At 41.1% G+C, this 18,198-nt stretch overlaps 1 protein-coding gene across 1 annotated transcript in view; it reads right to left on the bottom strand.

Annotated features, from left to right (window-relative positions):
* Positions 1-18,198, bottom strand: part of akap6 (A kinase (PRKA) anchor protein 6) — a 206,175-nt gene that overhangs the window by 150,812 nt on the left and 37,165 nt on the right. Inside the window, exon 2 of the mRNA XM_036541655.1 lies at positions 11,458-11,834. Within this exon, the coding sequence (XP_036397548.1) occupies positions 11,458-11,790 (333 nt within the window). The 5' untranslated portion in view covers positions 11,791-11,834. The remainder of the gene's footprint in view (positions 1-11,457; positions 11,835-18,198) is intronic.

Raw genomic sequence — 18,198 nt, 5'->3', positions numbered from 1 at the left:
TTCGAAACTGCCTAATGCGTACTACATAAGTATATACTGTATACTGCATGCCATTTTTCAGTGTAGTACCCAGTATGCGACCATTAATAATTACATTTGTAGTATGTTACATTGTCGCTTGAAATCATTGCGAGTTTAGAAACATCCAGATTTCCTTGTGGTATTTTCCAGTTAGATGCCACTTGCATTCTCATGAGTGAAAAATATTGACGAGATCACCAAAAGTATTCGCGAGTTTAAGTATTTTCAGGTTTTTTCTTTTCAATGTCTTACATTTCGGTGGTACGGGTACATACTGTGGCACGGAGGAGGAGAACGCGAACATACAGTAGCTATTGTACTTTTGGGTAGCCTATAAAAAAATCAGACGTAGCCATCCAAATGGTGCTACCGGTACACATAATTTATTATTAATTATACATTTATTATAACAAGAAGGTAAGTTTTTGTTGTTCGCTATGTAATGTTAGGTCACCAGTTCACCTATCTCACTATACCTATCACTATTACTTAGCTACAGCTTAGCTAGCTACTAATCAGATAATAAACTACTAACCAACATTATTAATCATCGTAAGAATTAGGGAATTATCAGATGGGCCTTTTTCACGTAAACATGGCGGACCTTCCGGTCTGAGCCAACAGGGGTATCTTTACTTCCAGTTAGCCATCTTCCCTATTACTGGCGGGGGGGAGCTTACGCAACTAAGCTCTGTTTGAACTAATCGTGACATGACTTTGTCAGTGTCAAAGTAAATGATTAGCCTACATACGAACGTGTGTCATTGAAAACTGCTGTGCAACATGCCTTGTCATGACATGAATGCATTCATGAAATTATGGTACCTTGTTATTGAAATAAACGTTCATTTCTCAGTCCTCCCAGTTGAACAATTTCATCAGACGATAGGCACACAGAGAGGGCCGGTAAAAAAAAAAAAACGTATTGGATTTTTTGACGGTCCATCGGCCCACCGAAATTTGTCCTGGTATGCCCGATGGCCAGTACACCACTGGCAAGAGCATGGATTCAAGCCATGAAGAGCTGTTTAACGTCTGTGATGACACAGTTGTTTGTAGCATGCACTTTCGCAGCGACGACCTGTTTACAACAACTACTGGTCTAAACAGAATTAAAAAGATGCGGTGCCTTGTATTTTTCCATGGATCTTTGACAGAACCCCAGCCAGGAAGTTAAGTTTATGACAGATCGACAAAGACTGGGGTTTGATGTTCGTCGAGTCAAACCTTGCTGTGGTCGAGAAAACGTTGATGTTGCTAGCGTTGCAAGCCAAAGCATCTCCTTCAACAGACCGATGCAAACAATAATTTACTCAGCGCTCTTGCTCCTTTTGCCCCTTAACAATGTTATCTTCGCTACACCTCCAGTTTGTGTGACTCCTCATTTTTAAGTGACCTGTAGCACCGTGCTTGTATTACGACACTACCGTCTACGTCGGACACTATACCAAAGAGATCATGCACGTAAGAAACATGAATGAATATTAAACTATGAACCATTGGACAATTTCATTACACAGCTTTATTGATGTGTATTTACAAGCTGCTAGGTGGTTTGAACTAACGTTAGCCATCTCTCCGTAGCTAGCTGACATTATCTTCATAATTAAATATAAACTGATTATGGAACAGTTTATATCCACGATCCAGTTTGGATCGTTTTGTTTTGCAATATATATCCACTGTTTCAGCAACCTTTGAGAACTGGAATTTTAGCAGATATGCCAAAGATCTGGAGAAAATCAGAGAGAGACACACATCTTCCTTGAAGGTAGCCATTGTTGACCGGAAGTAACTTTACCCCCTGTTGCTTTCCAATATGGCGGTGTGAAAAAAAGGTCCATACCAGAGCCATGCAGAGAGAGTTGCCTCAACGGAAGTCCAAAATGCTTGATCATCACGTGATTCACGTAGACCTCATATAGTTCCAGGAAGTTCTTGGCGGGCAATTTGAATGCATAAATAGAGAGAGACAGAACTGCGATTTTTGGTAATTAGTAATTTTGGTAATCAATAAATGCATTGATTTACAATATTTATATAGCACATCGACATGTGTATGTAGTTACATCAATATGTTTGTTTATGTAAAAAATACGGTACTATTTGAGGATTAGTGTGAACAGATAGGGTTACCTGCCTTGTTGACATATTTTAGGCTAGCGTGTTGCTGTTGTTTATTGCTTTGAATTGTTTTTTATTATTATTATTATTGTGTTCTTAAACTTGTATGGTAAAAAGCAATCATATCCTAATGTGTATTGATATGTTTAAAGGGAGGGGAAGGGAGGGAATGTTTCATAATTCAGATCAGATTAATTTTCTAACATGCTTTAGTGCACATGTTAATTTGATTCACATGTGCTGATAATATACAATCTGATTCTTTAAACGTCTTTCCCTTTAAAAGTGCATCACAAACGGTCTATTCTGCTGCAACTCTACTGCGCCGCTAGTATTTGCTGCTGTTAGGTTGCACGGTGAGAGGTATAAATTCAGGCCAGCACGTGGTATTGTTTACAGTCACAGTGGCTGACAGGCTTGTAGTTGGAGCAGAAGCAAATTAAACGAAATGAGCGACACCGAAGAAATGCAGTGCCCATGACCAGCTGGAAGGACGAAGACATCGTCGACAAGAAAAGTCACTCAACTTCAGTAGTTTGGAGATATTTTGGCTATTTACAATACGACAAAAAACAGAACAGTGTGCACTGCAAACTGTGCGGTCTAACCCCCCCCCCTTCTTTATTTGCATTTCAGGAAGCACCGATTGTGAAATTCTGGGCCGATACCAATGTTTAAAATAACAATTTGTCTGATAGCCGGTGCCAATACCGACGTTTTTTTTAATTTTGTTTTTGTTATTTATTCCCTCTTTTGTTACGTTAACGTTAAGTTGCTAGCTAGCTAGCAAACGGTACTTAAGATCAGAAGTCAATACCTTGGCTTACAATACGTATGTTGAAATGAACTTTTTGTTCATAAGAGACATGATGAAGCTGTAACCGGGGTTCTCACTGCTCGCTGCCAACCCCTTACGGACAGCATCGTTGCCAGTTGAGCTAAAGGCAAATTGCCCCTAGCCTGTCGGCAACAACACTAGTTAACCAGGTCTGAGGGAGTGACGTAACCGCTGCAACCACTCGGCTACCTGCTACCTGCTACCTAAGGCTTTACGCAGGGCTCACACAAGTTATTCATTTCAGCTCTGCCATACCAGCAGGGTCAAATCCACTGCTGCACTCTTTCATGTTTGGCTAGCGAATAAATTAGACATCACTCTACAGAGGACAGCTAGCATTATCGGCCCTGGTTGAGAGCTGTTCCACAATGGGGGCTTTTTTTGTGGTCTTGTGCTTGATTTATTCAGGGCTGAAATGAGCAGGGAGATCAGGGTTTGTCACTACGTGCACATATACATTTTTTGGGTTTGCAAGTGTCTTGCATTCACACTTTGTGATTCATGCCTGTCTGCAACATCAAGGCATTCCTTTTCTCTCTGACCCTGTTTGTTATCTGTTTCAGAAGAGTCCTTCAGCCAAAAAGGGTATAAATGTTAATCAGATTCTGTGAGTGTATTAATATGAGGGTTTGGAATAAAATAATGTTCCTCTGTTTTTACTGTAATCTTCCAATAGGTTGATAGCTAGAGCAGTGTTCAGATCTGGTGGGGACTCCAGGGGGCGATGTCACAGCACACTAAGGCTTGTTATCAGGGCACCTGCTTCATTTACAGTCATACATTACATTAGGCTTATATTATGCTACCCATTGCACTGACAGGCACTGCTCTTACTCCTTGAGGGAGCAACAGATCACTAGATAATCTAATCCACAACATGCTAATAAAAGCCCAGTTTCAGTCCCACCCCTGGACAAAGCTGCAGTGAAATCTCCCACAATACCCCACTCTCCCCATCACCTCCCCTGATAGAAACCTAACCATGTCTCTCTGTCTTATTCATCCCATACCAGTAATATTATTTACTTACTGTAGAGAGCAGAGAGGGACCCACATACCATACATTTTTATTAGGGATGCACCGATTTATCGGCCGAACGTCGGTATCGCCCGATATTCGCCTTGTTGACTGCTATCTGCCTATTGGCAAATAAGATGGCATTTATCAATGTCAGAAGCCGATGTTTATCTGTTGTGTCGCATCAATTTTGCGCGGGCTAAATGTTGAGTTGGTTATTTGCGGTCTGACTCAGGCAACAGTAGCCTACCCAGCTGCAGATTTGGAGAAGATCCAATAGGTGGTACTATAATTAGACGGCAGTGTAGCATAGTGGTTAAGGAGCAGGACTCGTAGCCGAAAGGTTGCCGGTTGCTGTACTCTTGGGAAAGGTACTTAACCCACAATTGCCTCAGTAAATATCCAACTGTATAAATGGATAACATTGTACAGAACTGTAACCTATGTAAGTCTTTTGGAAAAGTCTTTGAAGCGTCTGCTAAATGAATAAATGTAAATGTAGACTTATTTACATGGCGACCATTTTGCTCTTACATCATGCTCAGGGTGGGAGCAGGATAACTCTTCAGTCAGCATCTATGGCAAAGTTTGACGTGTGTCTGTATCTGCCTTTTCAAGAAATAAAACAAAATGGCCAGATGGGTCAGCAAAGATCCCTAAAAGAATTCAAAAGAGACAGTTGCTGGATTTAAAGTTATTTCCAACAATAAACAATAAATGTAACTAGCTAGTTACTATCACATTCCGCTGACAAATACAAATATCACCTTGTAAACAAACACATAGCTAGCTAGCTACAATAAAAACAACGTAGAAAGCTAGACAGCTTGCTAGCTAATTTGGCTTTCACGCACTTTGCTCGGTTGTCATATTGCTAAGAGCTAGCTAGCTATCAAACTAATAAGTCCTCGTCATGTCTCTTAAGACCAAATAGTTAATTTTACCACAGACACTGCAAGCAACCTGTTCTGACAACTTTAGTACTGTTAGCTAGCTAGCTACCAAATTAACATTATAGTTAGCTAGCTAGTTAGTCTGTAGTGGGTGTTTTGGCTAGCTCATTAGCTAAGTGCACCAGTTCTTTCTTTAAACTTAGTGGATATAACCTTAAAACCAGCTACTGTTTGTTTTATTTCTTCAAAAGGTAGATACAAACACGTCAAACTTTTGGTCAACTTTCCCATAGATGCTGACTGAAGAGCTACCTAGCTTGCTCCCACCCTGAGCGTGACGTAAGAGCAAAATGGGCGCCATGTGAATAACGCGCTGCTCGCCGCTGAGAGACGCAGGCTCACATAGAAAATGAATGACTTCTGGTCGCTTTGACGCTCTGGCCGCTCCCGGTGTGAACGCAAGGTAATTAGTAGTGATGGGCGGATAAAGCCTTGTGAGGCTTTTGAAGCTTCTTCTTGATTGTGCCGAAAAAAGATCCAAAGTTTTGAACGAAGCATCAAAGACAGACACAGTGACATCTCGTGGTTTGCAGAAATTACAGCAGCCATCAGCTCGACACTCCGGAGGAAGACTGCACACAACACCTGGTTGATTTCAGTTTCAGAACGTTATGTACTGTGAAAGCCTAAGAACGCGATGTGTCTTCAGTCTGATCTTCGATCACTCATTAAAGTCCTGCAAGAAATGTATGTTGCTACCTGTCTCTCTTTGTTACAATAAAATTATGTTTAAATGTGTTGGCCTTGAATTATAGCTGCCATCGATACTTGTGATGACCGAGGCTTCATGCCTATCGACTCGGTTGGGCATGTGCCCACCTAAGTGATTTGACCTAGGCTAAAGAAAAAAATTAAATATTAAAAGTATTTTTAAACATATAATTGTGGCTACAATATCTGAACATTACAATTAATGGATAACAGGTCGAAATGTTCCCACACTCGCAACCGACGCTTTCCACTTGTCATCTCCATATTTTACGTATCAATTTATCTCGGCTCACTATGAAACACCGAAAACCTGCCGGTTCTCTCTCCATTGTTTTTATAGCTAATGGGTTATGGGATAGCGCCAAAACATCGAATGTTTCAGTGACGAAGCTTCGGACGTCATCAGTCACGTGGAAATGGCAATTTGATACAAGCTTCAACACAGTTTCGAACCAGTATGCTTTGCGAAAGTGAAGCGTGCTTCGGTGCCTCGGTGTCAAACGTTCCATCACTAGTAATTAGTACCATCTATTGGATCTTCGCCGAATCTGCAGTTGGGTAGGCTACTGTTGTCCGAGTCAGACCGCAAATAACCAACTCAACATTTAGCCTGCGCAAAATTGATGCGCCAAAACAGATAAGCATTGGCCACTGCCATCGGTGAATGTCATATTCGCCAATAGGCCGATGGCAGTCAACAAGGCGGATATATCGGTGCATCCCTACATCTAACGCATGAGCCATTGGTGTGGAACAGTAGTTAAGACACTAGACTTGTATTTTAAAGCTTGGATGTTAAAAATCCACATGGATTGCTACTATTGCAACACTGAATATGGTAGTCGACTACTGCATATCCAGCAGATCATGGATAACATTTGAAATATAGCTCAGAAAGTAATGCATTGTAATAATGACCCCACTTAAAAATACACACACAGCTTTGCCACACAGATACAGATGAATAACCATGCAAAAAGCAGTCATTGGGAATTCCAACCTTTATGTGGCAAAAAAAATGAAAGAAAAAAACATGGTCTGGCCTTAAAAGCAATTACATAATCAAGTAAAACAGATATATTTTTTATATTCATTCAGTCAATGCCGGTTAAGTGTACGTTTTCATAGGGAAGGACTGAGTAGACACCCATGATGGCAGTACATGAAGGCGTGGATACAGCTGATTACAGCAGTCACTATATGTTAGACTGGTTAGCTACACGCAGGTGGCAACAAAGAAAAACATGCTCATGATTGCGAGGTATGAAATACATATATATCGGGGAGAGTGGGGTAAGATGAGCCAGTGGGTAAGCTGACGCACCATCTGTATCTTGGCAACCATAAACAATTTTTGTCATGTGACCCTAAATTTAGTTTGCATTCTCCATGTGGATGAAGTGGTAAGCATATTTTTTCAAAAATTTTTTGCCTGTCAATTTTTTTTTTTTTTTTTTTTGCATATCAGGTATAATCAGTCTCACATCAAAAGTAATTGGTGTGTAAAAACATGTGAGTGTATTAGCAAAAGTGTAGCTCTGGGTTGTTAGACTAAGCACTTTTCGCAAAATGGTGGCTGTGGGCCAAAATGAGCCAGAGCCTTGGGAGTAAGTTCAACCGGTGGTTCATCTTACCCCCTCATGTTTACATGAAGTTAAGTGAAATATTTGAAGACGACAGTGGTGAGCCAGAGACCTGAGCCCTCTCAGTTGGCGACTTTGTAGTGGTCAACTTCACAACCAAGTGCAAGAACTATTGGCTTGATTGAAACTCTGGAGGGTGATGAAGTGGGGGCAAGATTCCTCCGAAAAATCCGTGGCACCACTAGCAATGAGACACCAACCTTTGCATTTAAGGAGCATGGTGAAGGATTCTTCCCACGGAGTGATATTCTGAAAAAGCTACCTCAACCTCAAAAAGCAGGAAGAACTGCAAGGAGGGAGCAACACTTAATATTTCCCTGCAACCTAGAGGCATGGAATGTCGAATAATTCCTATAATTTTCTACGTTTGATTGCTGTCATAGCCAAGTAGGCCTAATTTTTGTTCAACTCAGATCCCTGCATACAATTTTGCAATAGTCATGTGGTTGTAGCCCTAGTTTTTGTCTAGAGACTTGGCAAACAATCTTCAGGTTTCAGAACTGTAGACAAATTAGTTGTAATATTTACTTTGTGAACACCAGTAAAATCAGCAAAATGGGGGGGTTTAATTATTACTAATTATATTTACAATTATACTTTAAAATCTGGTTAATACAATATTAGTAACTGTTTTCTCAGATGGCTCAACTTACCCTGTCAGCTGAATCAACTTACCCCTAACATGGGGCAAGTTGAGCCACAAGACCACTTTTTTTGGGACAGCATATTTTGTTGTCTATTTGAGTTAGGCACACTCCTACGGTTTCAACTGATGACACACATCCTGAACATGTGTTGTATGCATTAGTTCCATTTCTGTCTCATATTCCCTTGGCTATAGGTCGACTTAAGTAAAAAACAGCTCATCTTACCCCACTCTCCCCTACATAACCCTGGAACCAACCACTTGCCAAACTTACTTTATGACTAAATGGAAAGTGTTGGGTCATGTGCAGATTGGTTCAGTTAATGTGTGACACCATTTTTTTTTTCATAATGATGCTCTCAGCTTCTTAACTAGTTACATGATGCCTTCAAAGATGGCTGCTTAGCCTCCCTTGTTCGAAACCATAACAGTAGACTCTTTAAACTTAACTATTTCCACTTGGATGGATTAGTGTAAGGTAAATTAATATTCACCTGGAAATATTTTCTCCAAAAATATAAATTAAAGCAACCTTTACAACGCTCCAGCCACAAGCATAAACCAGTCTTTAGGTTTCTGAAAATCTTTTCAGTTTTTTTTTTCATCATTTCATTACTTTTACCCTTTCAAAAATACAAAATAATAAACTGGAGAACACACAAACTAAGGACGATTGAAACAAACATTAGAGTGGTACTTCAGGTCATGATTAAATGCTTTCAAATGCTTTACTCTACGTGAGTATATAAAGGATGCTGTTTTGTCAGATACCAGCACAAACAACCTGCTTCTAGCAACATGACCTGCCCTGCATCAAGAAGACATGGCTCCTCAACTGATGGACCTACACTAGGGATTGTTCCTAAGCGAGGGCGATGTGTTTAAGCAGAGCTCTGTGTTCCCTCTGCTTATGTTCATTTTGTGAGACAGCTGTGAGCACAATAACATCAGGCATTAAATCTGCTGCAGGAGGAACGGCTGTCGTTTTCATTTGGAGCAATGCTGTGTGATGAGGGAGTCTATGAATGAGACTTCCTCAATGTAACAGAAACACTGCGAGGGTGTTGTGTCGGCTATCACTCTGTCATGTCCACAGTGATGAAGCCCTGCTTTGAGAAGGCATGTAATCTCACATTCAGTTGTGCTGTTACTGTCCATGCCACACACTCCCTATGGGTGCCTATGACCTGAGCCTAGCTCTCAGACTCAGCCATCAAAGGGAAGCTGCACTGTGGCTGGCAGCAGGGGCAGCACACACTGGACACAGCAGCAATTGTGAGGAAAGAGGTATCACTAACAACAACATTGTTAATTAACAACATTAACAACATTGGCAACGCAGCTCTTAGATAAATTTATGGACAAAACAAACTTTTGATTCAAGTTCCAATTGTGTCACAAGGAACTTTGTATCCAATCCATGAAGACACAAAATAAGTACAGTGCAAAGTATATCTGCTTGTTTTACAGCAATAAATATTCTGTATTTCTAAGGTTTTCTGGAATATCTGGTTTCCCAGCATCTGGTGTATCTGTACTCTACATCTTAATATGACAATAATAACCAATACATTCACTGTGCATTTGGTGAATAATTCCTGATGGATTTGCATATTGTGCAAGGAGATCTTGATACTAGATCTTTGTATTGACAGACAGCAATAAAATAACCATCATGTATACAGCAGCAGACACATGCTACATCCAGCTTTCCCATTTCCTGCTGTTTTATGGTTACATATTATTCTATAAATCACCTTAAGGCAAAAAATGAAAGATAATGATATTATACATATAATACAATATTTTACAAATCCTTCCCCGTTGTCTTGTCAAGTCAATGGTGGTATTCCAGTACTTCAGGACTACACTACTCCCTGTTTCCATGCTCCCTTATTCCACCCGAGTTCCAGAATACAATATCCCCACGAACAGAGACTATACTACACCTCCGTTTCCAGACTACATGTCTCTAAACACCACACAACATTCCCCCTGAAACAAGACCATGCAATCTGGTTCCAGCCTACACTATTCTCCATCCTTCCAGACTATTCTATTCCATCTGGTTCTAGATGACACTGACTTCATTAGTCAAACATCACTCTGTCACAGCTGTGCTCCTTACTTACATACTCCTCCAAATTAATCTGAGGCTGAGACTGGTGCTGCCCAATGCCCCTCTGCCAAAACCAATGAGAACCTGAGTCTGGAATATATTCAGCTCTCTCAGTTTTGACTGGTCTAAATCTAGAGTCAAGGAGGACACTGCATCCTAAAGACTACAGACATGGTATATTAGAGTGTAGAGCTCCAGTCAAGTCACTGGCTTGAAAGTACAAACAGCACATCCACATGGCTTAGTATCTTAGGTAGCATTTGTTTCCATAAGAATGATTGCATTCACAATATTGCAGTTCTGCTGTGGCAGTAAGATAGCATAGCTGCAGCATTACCAAAACGCTGTGAGATTGCGTATATTGGGCTGATTCCCTTACCATTAATTCACACTTTTGTGCCGATATACAAATAAATCAATCCAGCCAAGGTGAGTTTGTGGCTCATGGGCAATGTGAACTGTCCACTCACTACTCCCACCACAGCTGCAGTATGGATCTGTGCTGAACAGTAGCATAGCTACACACAACCATAACCAAGCTCCCCATATCAAACTCCTACGTGAAGCTGCTCTGTGGCTGGAAGTCAGGCAGAACACATCGAGTATCACTGCCATTCTAAAGCAAAAGGCCTCCTTACCGTCATTAACAGCTGAGTTGTACCGCTCTAAGCTAAGCCTATGGGAGGAACACAATTTCGTCAATGAAGCCAGCCAATGAAGATGCATTACCTTGGTACCTTGGTAAGCTATACAAGGTTGCACAGGTAGTATGGCAAAAGCTATAAATCATAAATTCTCAGCATTTTGTTTTCCTTTTGCAATGCCATAATTATAAAGGCATGCTGGATTAAAACATTGATATCATTCAGATATGGTCCAAACAATGCAACAAGAGCCTGTGCTTTCATATAAAAATGAATTTATGTTTACCATATCACATTTTACCACAGTTATATTCTCTGTCTGAAGTCATTAATAACTAATAATTAATAAGTATTTCCATTATTAAAGGAACATTAATAATAAGGATTATTAACATTAACAAGGATTTTTCCCTGTATTGTTAAAGGCTTTTTGGAATGTCAGTTTCAAAACATCTAGCGTGTCTCTATTCTCTGCATCACATAATAATCCATCAGTCCACTGTACATCTGATGAGTGCCAGAGTGCTTGGTGAATTTGCATGTATTATGTAAGGAGTCTCTGATGCTGTGTCCTTGCATTGACATGACTTGGCACCTCCTATAATGGCCTAGATGGCGCATGCCATCTCCTATAACTTTTACTGTTTTGATTTGTTCTGACTCACCTCAATGCAAAGCATATGAAAGAAAGCCATGTCCTTTGATGCTGTTTGATGCATGGGGGTGAATTAAAAGCTCACCTTGAGCTGCACCAGGTGCACGTCCACATGCTTGTTGAGGGCATCCTGGTGGACTGAATGGGTGAGGTCACGAACCCTCACCGTGGTGGTGCGGAGCCAGGTCTCGATCTCAGGGAGATGGAGCACCACCTTCCAGTCAGCGCCTGTGTGGAGAGGTGGGGGCTTCTGGTGGCGCCAGGTGGTGTCCTGTTCCTTCACTGGCTCCATACCATAGCTTCCTCCACTCTCCCCTGGCCCCTCCACCTCTTTGGCGCAGGGGTCGATGGTGGGAGTGACGGAGGTGATCATGGGTGAGGCGGCCTCGGTGGCCATTGGGGACACGGCGATGCTCATGGTGAGAAGTGGCTAAATCCTGGGAACACAGCCTTCTGCTTCAGCTGAGAGGGGAGAGAGAGGGGGAGGCGGAAGAATGAGGCCAGTTAATGAGGGACCTCTCGGGGAAGCACCCAGGAGACAGCAGGTTCATTTATGGAGCAGTGTAATGGGTGTGGGTCGGCGAGCGAGTGAGTTTCGAACCGGGGTTCTCACTGCTTGCTGCCAACCCCTTACGGATAGCATCGTTGCCAGTTGAGCTAAAGGCAAATTGCCCCTAGCCTGTTGGCAACAACACTAGTTAACCAGGTCTCAGGGAGTGACGTAACCGCTGCAACCACTCGGCTACCTGCTACCTGCTACCTAAGGCTTTACGCAGGGCTCACACAAGTTATTCATTTCAGCTCTGCCATACCAGCAGGGTCAAATCCACTGCTGCACTCTTTCATGTTTGGCTAGCGAATAAATTAGACATCACTCTACAGAGGACAGCTAGCATTATCGGCCCTGGTTGAGAGCTGTTCCACAATGGGGGCTTTTTTTGTGGTCTTGTGCTTGATTTATTCAGGGCTGAAATGAGCAGGGAGATCAGGGTTTGTCACTACGTGCACATATACATTTTTTGGGTTTGCAAGTGTCTTGCATTCACACTTTGTGATTCATGCCTGTCTGCAACATCAAGGCATTCCTTTTCTCTCTGACCCTGTTTGTTATCTGTTTCAGAAGAGTCCTTCAGCCAAAAAGGGTATAAATGTTAATCAGATTCTGTGAGTGTATTAATATGAGGGTTTGGAATAAAATAATGTTCCTCTGTTTTTACTGTAATCTTCCAATAGGTTGATAGCTAGAGCAGTGTTCAGATCTGGTGGGGACTCCAGGGGGCGATGTCACAGCACACTAAGGCTTGTTATCAGGGCACCTGCTTCATTTACAGTCATACATTACATTAGGCTTATATTATGCTACCCATTGCACTGACAGGCACTGCTCTTACTCCTTGAGGGAGCAACAGATCACCAGATAATCTAATCCACAACATGCTAATAAAAGCCCAGTTTCAGTCCCACCCCTGGACAAAGCTGCAGTGAAATCTCCCACAATACCCCACTCTCCCCATCACCTCCCCTGATAGAAACCTAACCATGTCTCTCTGTCTTATTCATACCAGTAATATTATTTACTTACTGTAGAGAGCAGAGAGGGACCCACATACCATACATTTTTATTAGGGATGCACCGATTTATCGGCCGAACGTCGGTATCGCCCGATATTCGCCTTGTTGACTGCTATCTGCCTATTGGCAAATAAGATGGCATTTATCAATGTCAGTGGCCGATGTTTATCTGTTGTGTCGCATCAATTTTGCGCGGGCTAAATGTTGAGTTGGTTATTTGCGGTCTGACTCAGGCAACAGTAGCCTACCCAACTGCAGATTCGGCGAAGATCCAATAGGTGGTACTATAATTAGACTTATTTACATGGTGACCATTTTGCTCTTACATCATGCTCAGGGTGGGAGCAAGATAACTCTTCAGTCAGCATCTATGGCAAAGTTTGACGTGTGTCTGTATCTGCCTTTTGAAGAAATAAAAAAATGGCCAGATGGGTCAGCAAAGATCCCTAAAAGAATTCAAAAGAGACACAGTTGCTGGATTTAAAGTTATTTCCACTAATAAATGAATGACCTGGCGCACTTAACGCTAGCTAGCAAACGGTACTTAAGATCAGAAGTCAATACCTTGGCTTGCAATACGAATGTTAAAATTAACTTTTTGTTCATAAGAGACACGATGAAGCTGTATTGGTTTGATAGCTAGCAAAGTGAATGAAAGCCAAATTAGCTAGATAGCTAGCTACTTGTACATTCAGCTGAAAAGTACAAATACCACCTTACAAAGACAAATCTAGCTAGCTAGCTACAGTACAAAAAAAACAATAAACGTAACTAGCTAGTTACTATCACATTCCGCTGACAAATACAAATATCACCTTGTAAACAAACACATAGCTAGCTTTGCTCAACTGCCATATTGCTAAGAGCTAGCTAGCTATCAAACTAATAAATCCTCGTCATGTCTCTTAAGACCAAACAGTTAATTTTACCACATACACTGCAAGCAACCTGTTCTGACAACTTTAGTAGGTACTGTTAGCTAGCTAGATACCAAATTAACATTAGGCTATAGCAGTGGCGGCTGATGAGCTGGAAACAGGGGAAGCTGAAACTTTACCTTTAAATCTAGCATTACTTTCAGCCTGTTCCCCTATATCCTCCTTGATTAACAATAAAACAAATAATTCACACAATAACTGACACAAATGCATAAATAGAGTAAATGATTAGGCCTGTGCTCGCGAAACAGCACAGATAATATGTAGTTTGTACGCTATTACAAAAGCTACAGCATGAGGTTGTTTAATTAAGAAGGATGGCAATTTGAACAATTAAGTGGCAAGTAATCCCAAAGCTTTCTCTTAAATGTTTCACATTATAGCTTTCTTGTGTTACAAAATTCAAATGACAAAACGGAGCTAAATTTAGTTAAATTTATTTAAATTACTGAGAATTAACTTTTAGGTTAGATTCAGTGCAATGAACAATAACGTTGAGAACACAGACCTCACAAAAGCTGTGCTGTGTCATGAGCATTTAACGTAATTTAAATCGATAAATGCCATCCTTGTTGTAGCTTTCGCAAGCACACAAACTACACACAATCTGCGCTGTTTCGCGAGCATACTAATTTACTCCATTTACACGATTGGTGTCAGTTATTGTGAATCATTTGTTTTATTGTTAATCAAGGAAGATAAAGGGGAACAGGTTGAAAGTAATGATAGATTTAAAGGTAATGTTTCAGCTTCCTCCGTTTCCAGCTCACCAGCCGCCACTGCGTTATAGTTAGATAGCTAGGTAGTCTGTAATGAGTGTTTTAGCTAGCTCATTAGTTAAGTGCACCAGGTCTTTCAGTAAACTTAGTGGATATAACCTTAAAACCAGCTACTGTTTTGTTTTATTTCTTCAAACGTAGATACAGACACACGTCAAACTTTTGGTCCACTTTGCCATAGATGCTGACTGAATTTTTTTATAATGATTTCATTTTTCCCTGGCACAAAAGGGAGAATAAATAACAAAAACAAAATAATAATAAAAAACATCAGCATCGGCTATCGGCCAAATTGTTATTTTAAACATCGGTATCGGCCCAAAATGTCAAAATCGGCGCAATTTTTATAAATTGTCCACTGACACAACTGGATATTTACTGAAGCACATCATGTAAAGTACCTTGCTCAAGTGCACAATGGAAGTGCCCCACTCAGAACTTGAACCTACAGCTGTATTTTTAAGAGTCCAGTTACTTCCACTCAGAGCAGTAGAAAAAACAGAGTGGCGACACTCCCATAGGGGACCGTTGTAAAAAATGGCGGAGACATTTCCAGCCAGTTTCCGGGTCATGGGGGCGGCGAATAGTTCCAAATATTGACATTCACGGCATAGAACCATGTTCATTTCCATTGCTTGCCAAGCACTTTATCAGTAAGTTGATAAAATAACTTTTTTTTAACATTTAATGCATTAGCTGTCATTAATACGGAAGCCGAGAAGGCCGTGCTTACAATTTTTTTTAATGCCGTCATCTCGAGATCATGAGTTAATTATTTCGTTATCTCGAGAAAACAAAAGGTCGATTTCTCGAGATAAGATAAATTATCACAAGAAAATGACTTGTTTTCACGAGATAATTATGAAGAACTCGAAAATGAGTGTCTGGTTCATTTGATCACACCCGATTTCAGCCTTCAAGATCGCTGTCATGACTGTCGGGGAGGATCCATAACTGGACATGACCTTGACTGAAGTAGTCTGCTTTGATCAATAATCAGTAATGGGTTCTCCTGACATTTTCAGCTTAAATCAGTTACTACAGTTGTCAAGATGCCATCTATGCATGCTGGCATGACACTCCTGATCTCTGATAAACATAAGTAACAAGAGGAATAGGGTTGGGTGTCGTTTGGCTTTTTTCCGATACCGGTGCTAAAGCCATACTTTTAAAACAGTACCGGTGCCTAAACCGATACTTTAAAAAAAAGCACAAAACGACAGTCGACATTAAAGAACAGCTTTTTTATTGCTAAGGCAAATTTGAACAATATATTAACCCTTTCACACGTAACTTGTTTTTATGCTATGTAGCGGGTGTTACGTTACATGGTCTGTTATGCTTTCATTAGCATTATTAAGCTTCTCATAGTTTTCAGTTAGTATTTGCTATTTCCTCAAAGCTAAAATTAGCTAGAATATTTCCAATGATCTAATCGCATTGGTTTCAGCATACACGCTAAAAAGCTAATCACAACGGTGTGACCGTACGCATGAAAGGGTTAACTGTTAACAGTTTAATGTCAGGGTTCATGCAAGGACTCGGGCGCGGACCACGGGAGCTTCGCGTTCCTAGCGTCTTTATTGAAATCGTCAGGCAAATCGCAAATCAGAAACAAGCAGGGTCGAAAACCAGAAGGCAGTCCGTGGACAGAATCAGGGTCGGGAGCCAGAGCGGGCAGGGTCAGGAACCGGGCAGGCAGGCAATCATGGCAAGGCGGCAGGCAAAAACGAGGTCTGGATATGGGCAGGGTCGAGAACAGGAAAAACACGCAGACAGGAAACAACGGCGGAGACTAACAGGTGCAACACACTGTGACAAACTAGCAACAAGACAGAGACACGCAGGGAAGATATGGGGCTGGGGGTGACGAGGAGATGGGATGCAGGTGGGCAGGCAGGCAGGTGAAGGCGATGAGGCAATCAGGCGGGCGGAGACCAAGCGGGGAGCGGGGCAGGGCTAGAACACAAGGAAAACAAAAGCACATGGACAGGGAAAAACTAAAACACCACAGCTAAGGGGGTGTAGCACTGACAGTTTAAAGTATACTTAAATATATAAATATAAATAAATACAAAACACTTAACAAATTTACGTAACAAATTCACATAAATAAAACCTAACCCAACTACAATAATTTTACACTAAATAACAGTTACAGTAGTAGCCTAACGTTTGTTTCTGAGCACCAGGGGGCAAATATTTCAATCGACAGTTCAGGGCAGGCATTTAAATGGCACCGAAATGAGGGACCGAAATCTGCGTTGCAATTCGGTCCGGTAGATACCGGTCGTATAGGAACCATGGACCTTTTGTTTTCTCGTGATAACGAAATAATTACCTCGTTATCACGAGAAAACGAGCTTTATCTCAAGATAACAAAATAATTGACTCGTGATCTCGAGATAACGGCATTAAAAATAATTGCAAGCACAGCCGTTCTCGTCTTCCGTACATTTATATAGTAAATACTGTTATTTTTTTGCTATGTGCTCAGCATTAACTGTTAATGTTTATCTTAATTATTAGTTATGACCTAAGGTAGCTTAGCCAGCTATGGAGGCTAACGTTCCAATTTCACTGATAAGTTTCAGTCAAATCACTTTTAGTTATTGACGCAGGGTAACGTTACGTATTAAGTTGTTCTGTTATCAATGGGTTTATGATTACAGTTAGCTGCACTGCTACCATGTTAGTATACCTGATTAAAAGTAATGTGACTATATTTGGCTAACCTGATATTAGCTAGTTAGCTCACTAGTTTTAGACAAACTATGAGGAAAAACTAGAATGTGTTCTTGATGAAATGCATTTCACTGACATAGCCTATCTGTTGTTTGCCAATTAATTTGTGGTGAACATCACCCATGGTGAGAGAGGCTGCCCTGAGACAACAAGTGGTCATTGCGTTTTATTCAGTCGGTGTACAGTCTTTGTGAGTGAGTAGGGCTTATTTACTGATATTTACTTTGACCCAGTATGGATAACTCAAAAAGGCACTCAGGTTCATTATACAATGAGGGAGGAGACATGGTTCCATCCATAAAATATGTTTTATTAACAAAGTTAATGATCAAATATCAATTAGATAAAATTAGATAGATAAAAACAATTAGATAAAAATGGGAAAGTTATAAAAATACCATACAAGCACTTATTAATAAAAGCTACAACATACACACACTAAACCAAAGCGATGACGAGGCTGGCAGAGCAATGACCAGGCTGGCTGGTGGTTATTGAGGCTGGTGGAGCAATGATGAGGCTGTTGGAGCAACGAGGCTCCCCGACCCTCCGTAGCTTGAAGCTGAAGCTGCAGGTGTGCAAGCAATGGACAGACCAAGTACGTCCATGGCAATGAGCAAGGTGCTTGCTAGTGGCTTGGTTGTCATAGCCGTAGGTGCTGAAGGATATTTGGTCTTCTTTGCCCTTCTGCTCTGGCTCTTGCTTCCAAGATACTCATTGTCAATTGGCTTTTCCCTCCTTGCAGCTCTGATACTCTTGGACTCTATCTGTAACCTCAGCCTGATGTACCTG

The sequence above is a fragment of the Megalops cyprinoides genome, chromosome 12, assembly GCF_013368585.1.
Source record: "Megalops cyprinoides isolate fMegCyp1 chromosome 12, fMegCyp1.pri, whole genome shotgun sequence".
NCBI classification, from domain to species: domain Eukaryota; kingdom Metazoa; phylum Chordata; class Actinopteri; order Elopiformes; family Megalopidae; genus Megalops; species Megalops cyprinoides.
This window is presented reverse-complemented; position numbering and strand designations above follow the sequence as displayed.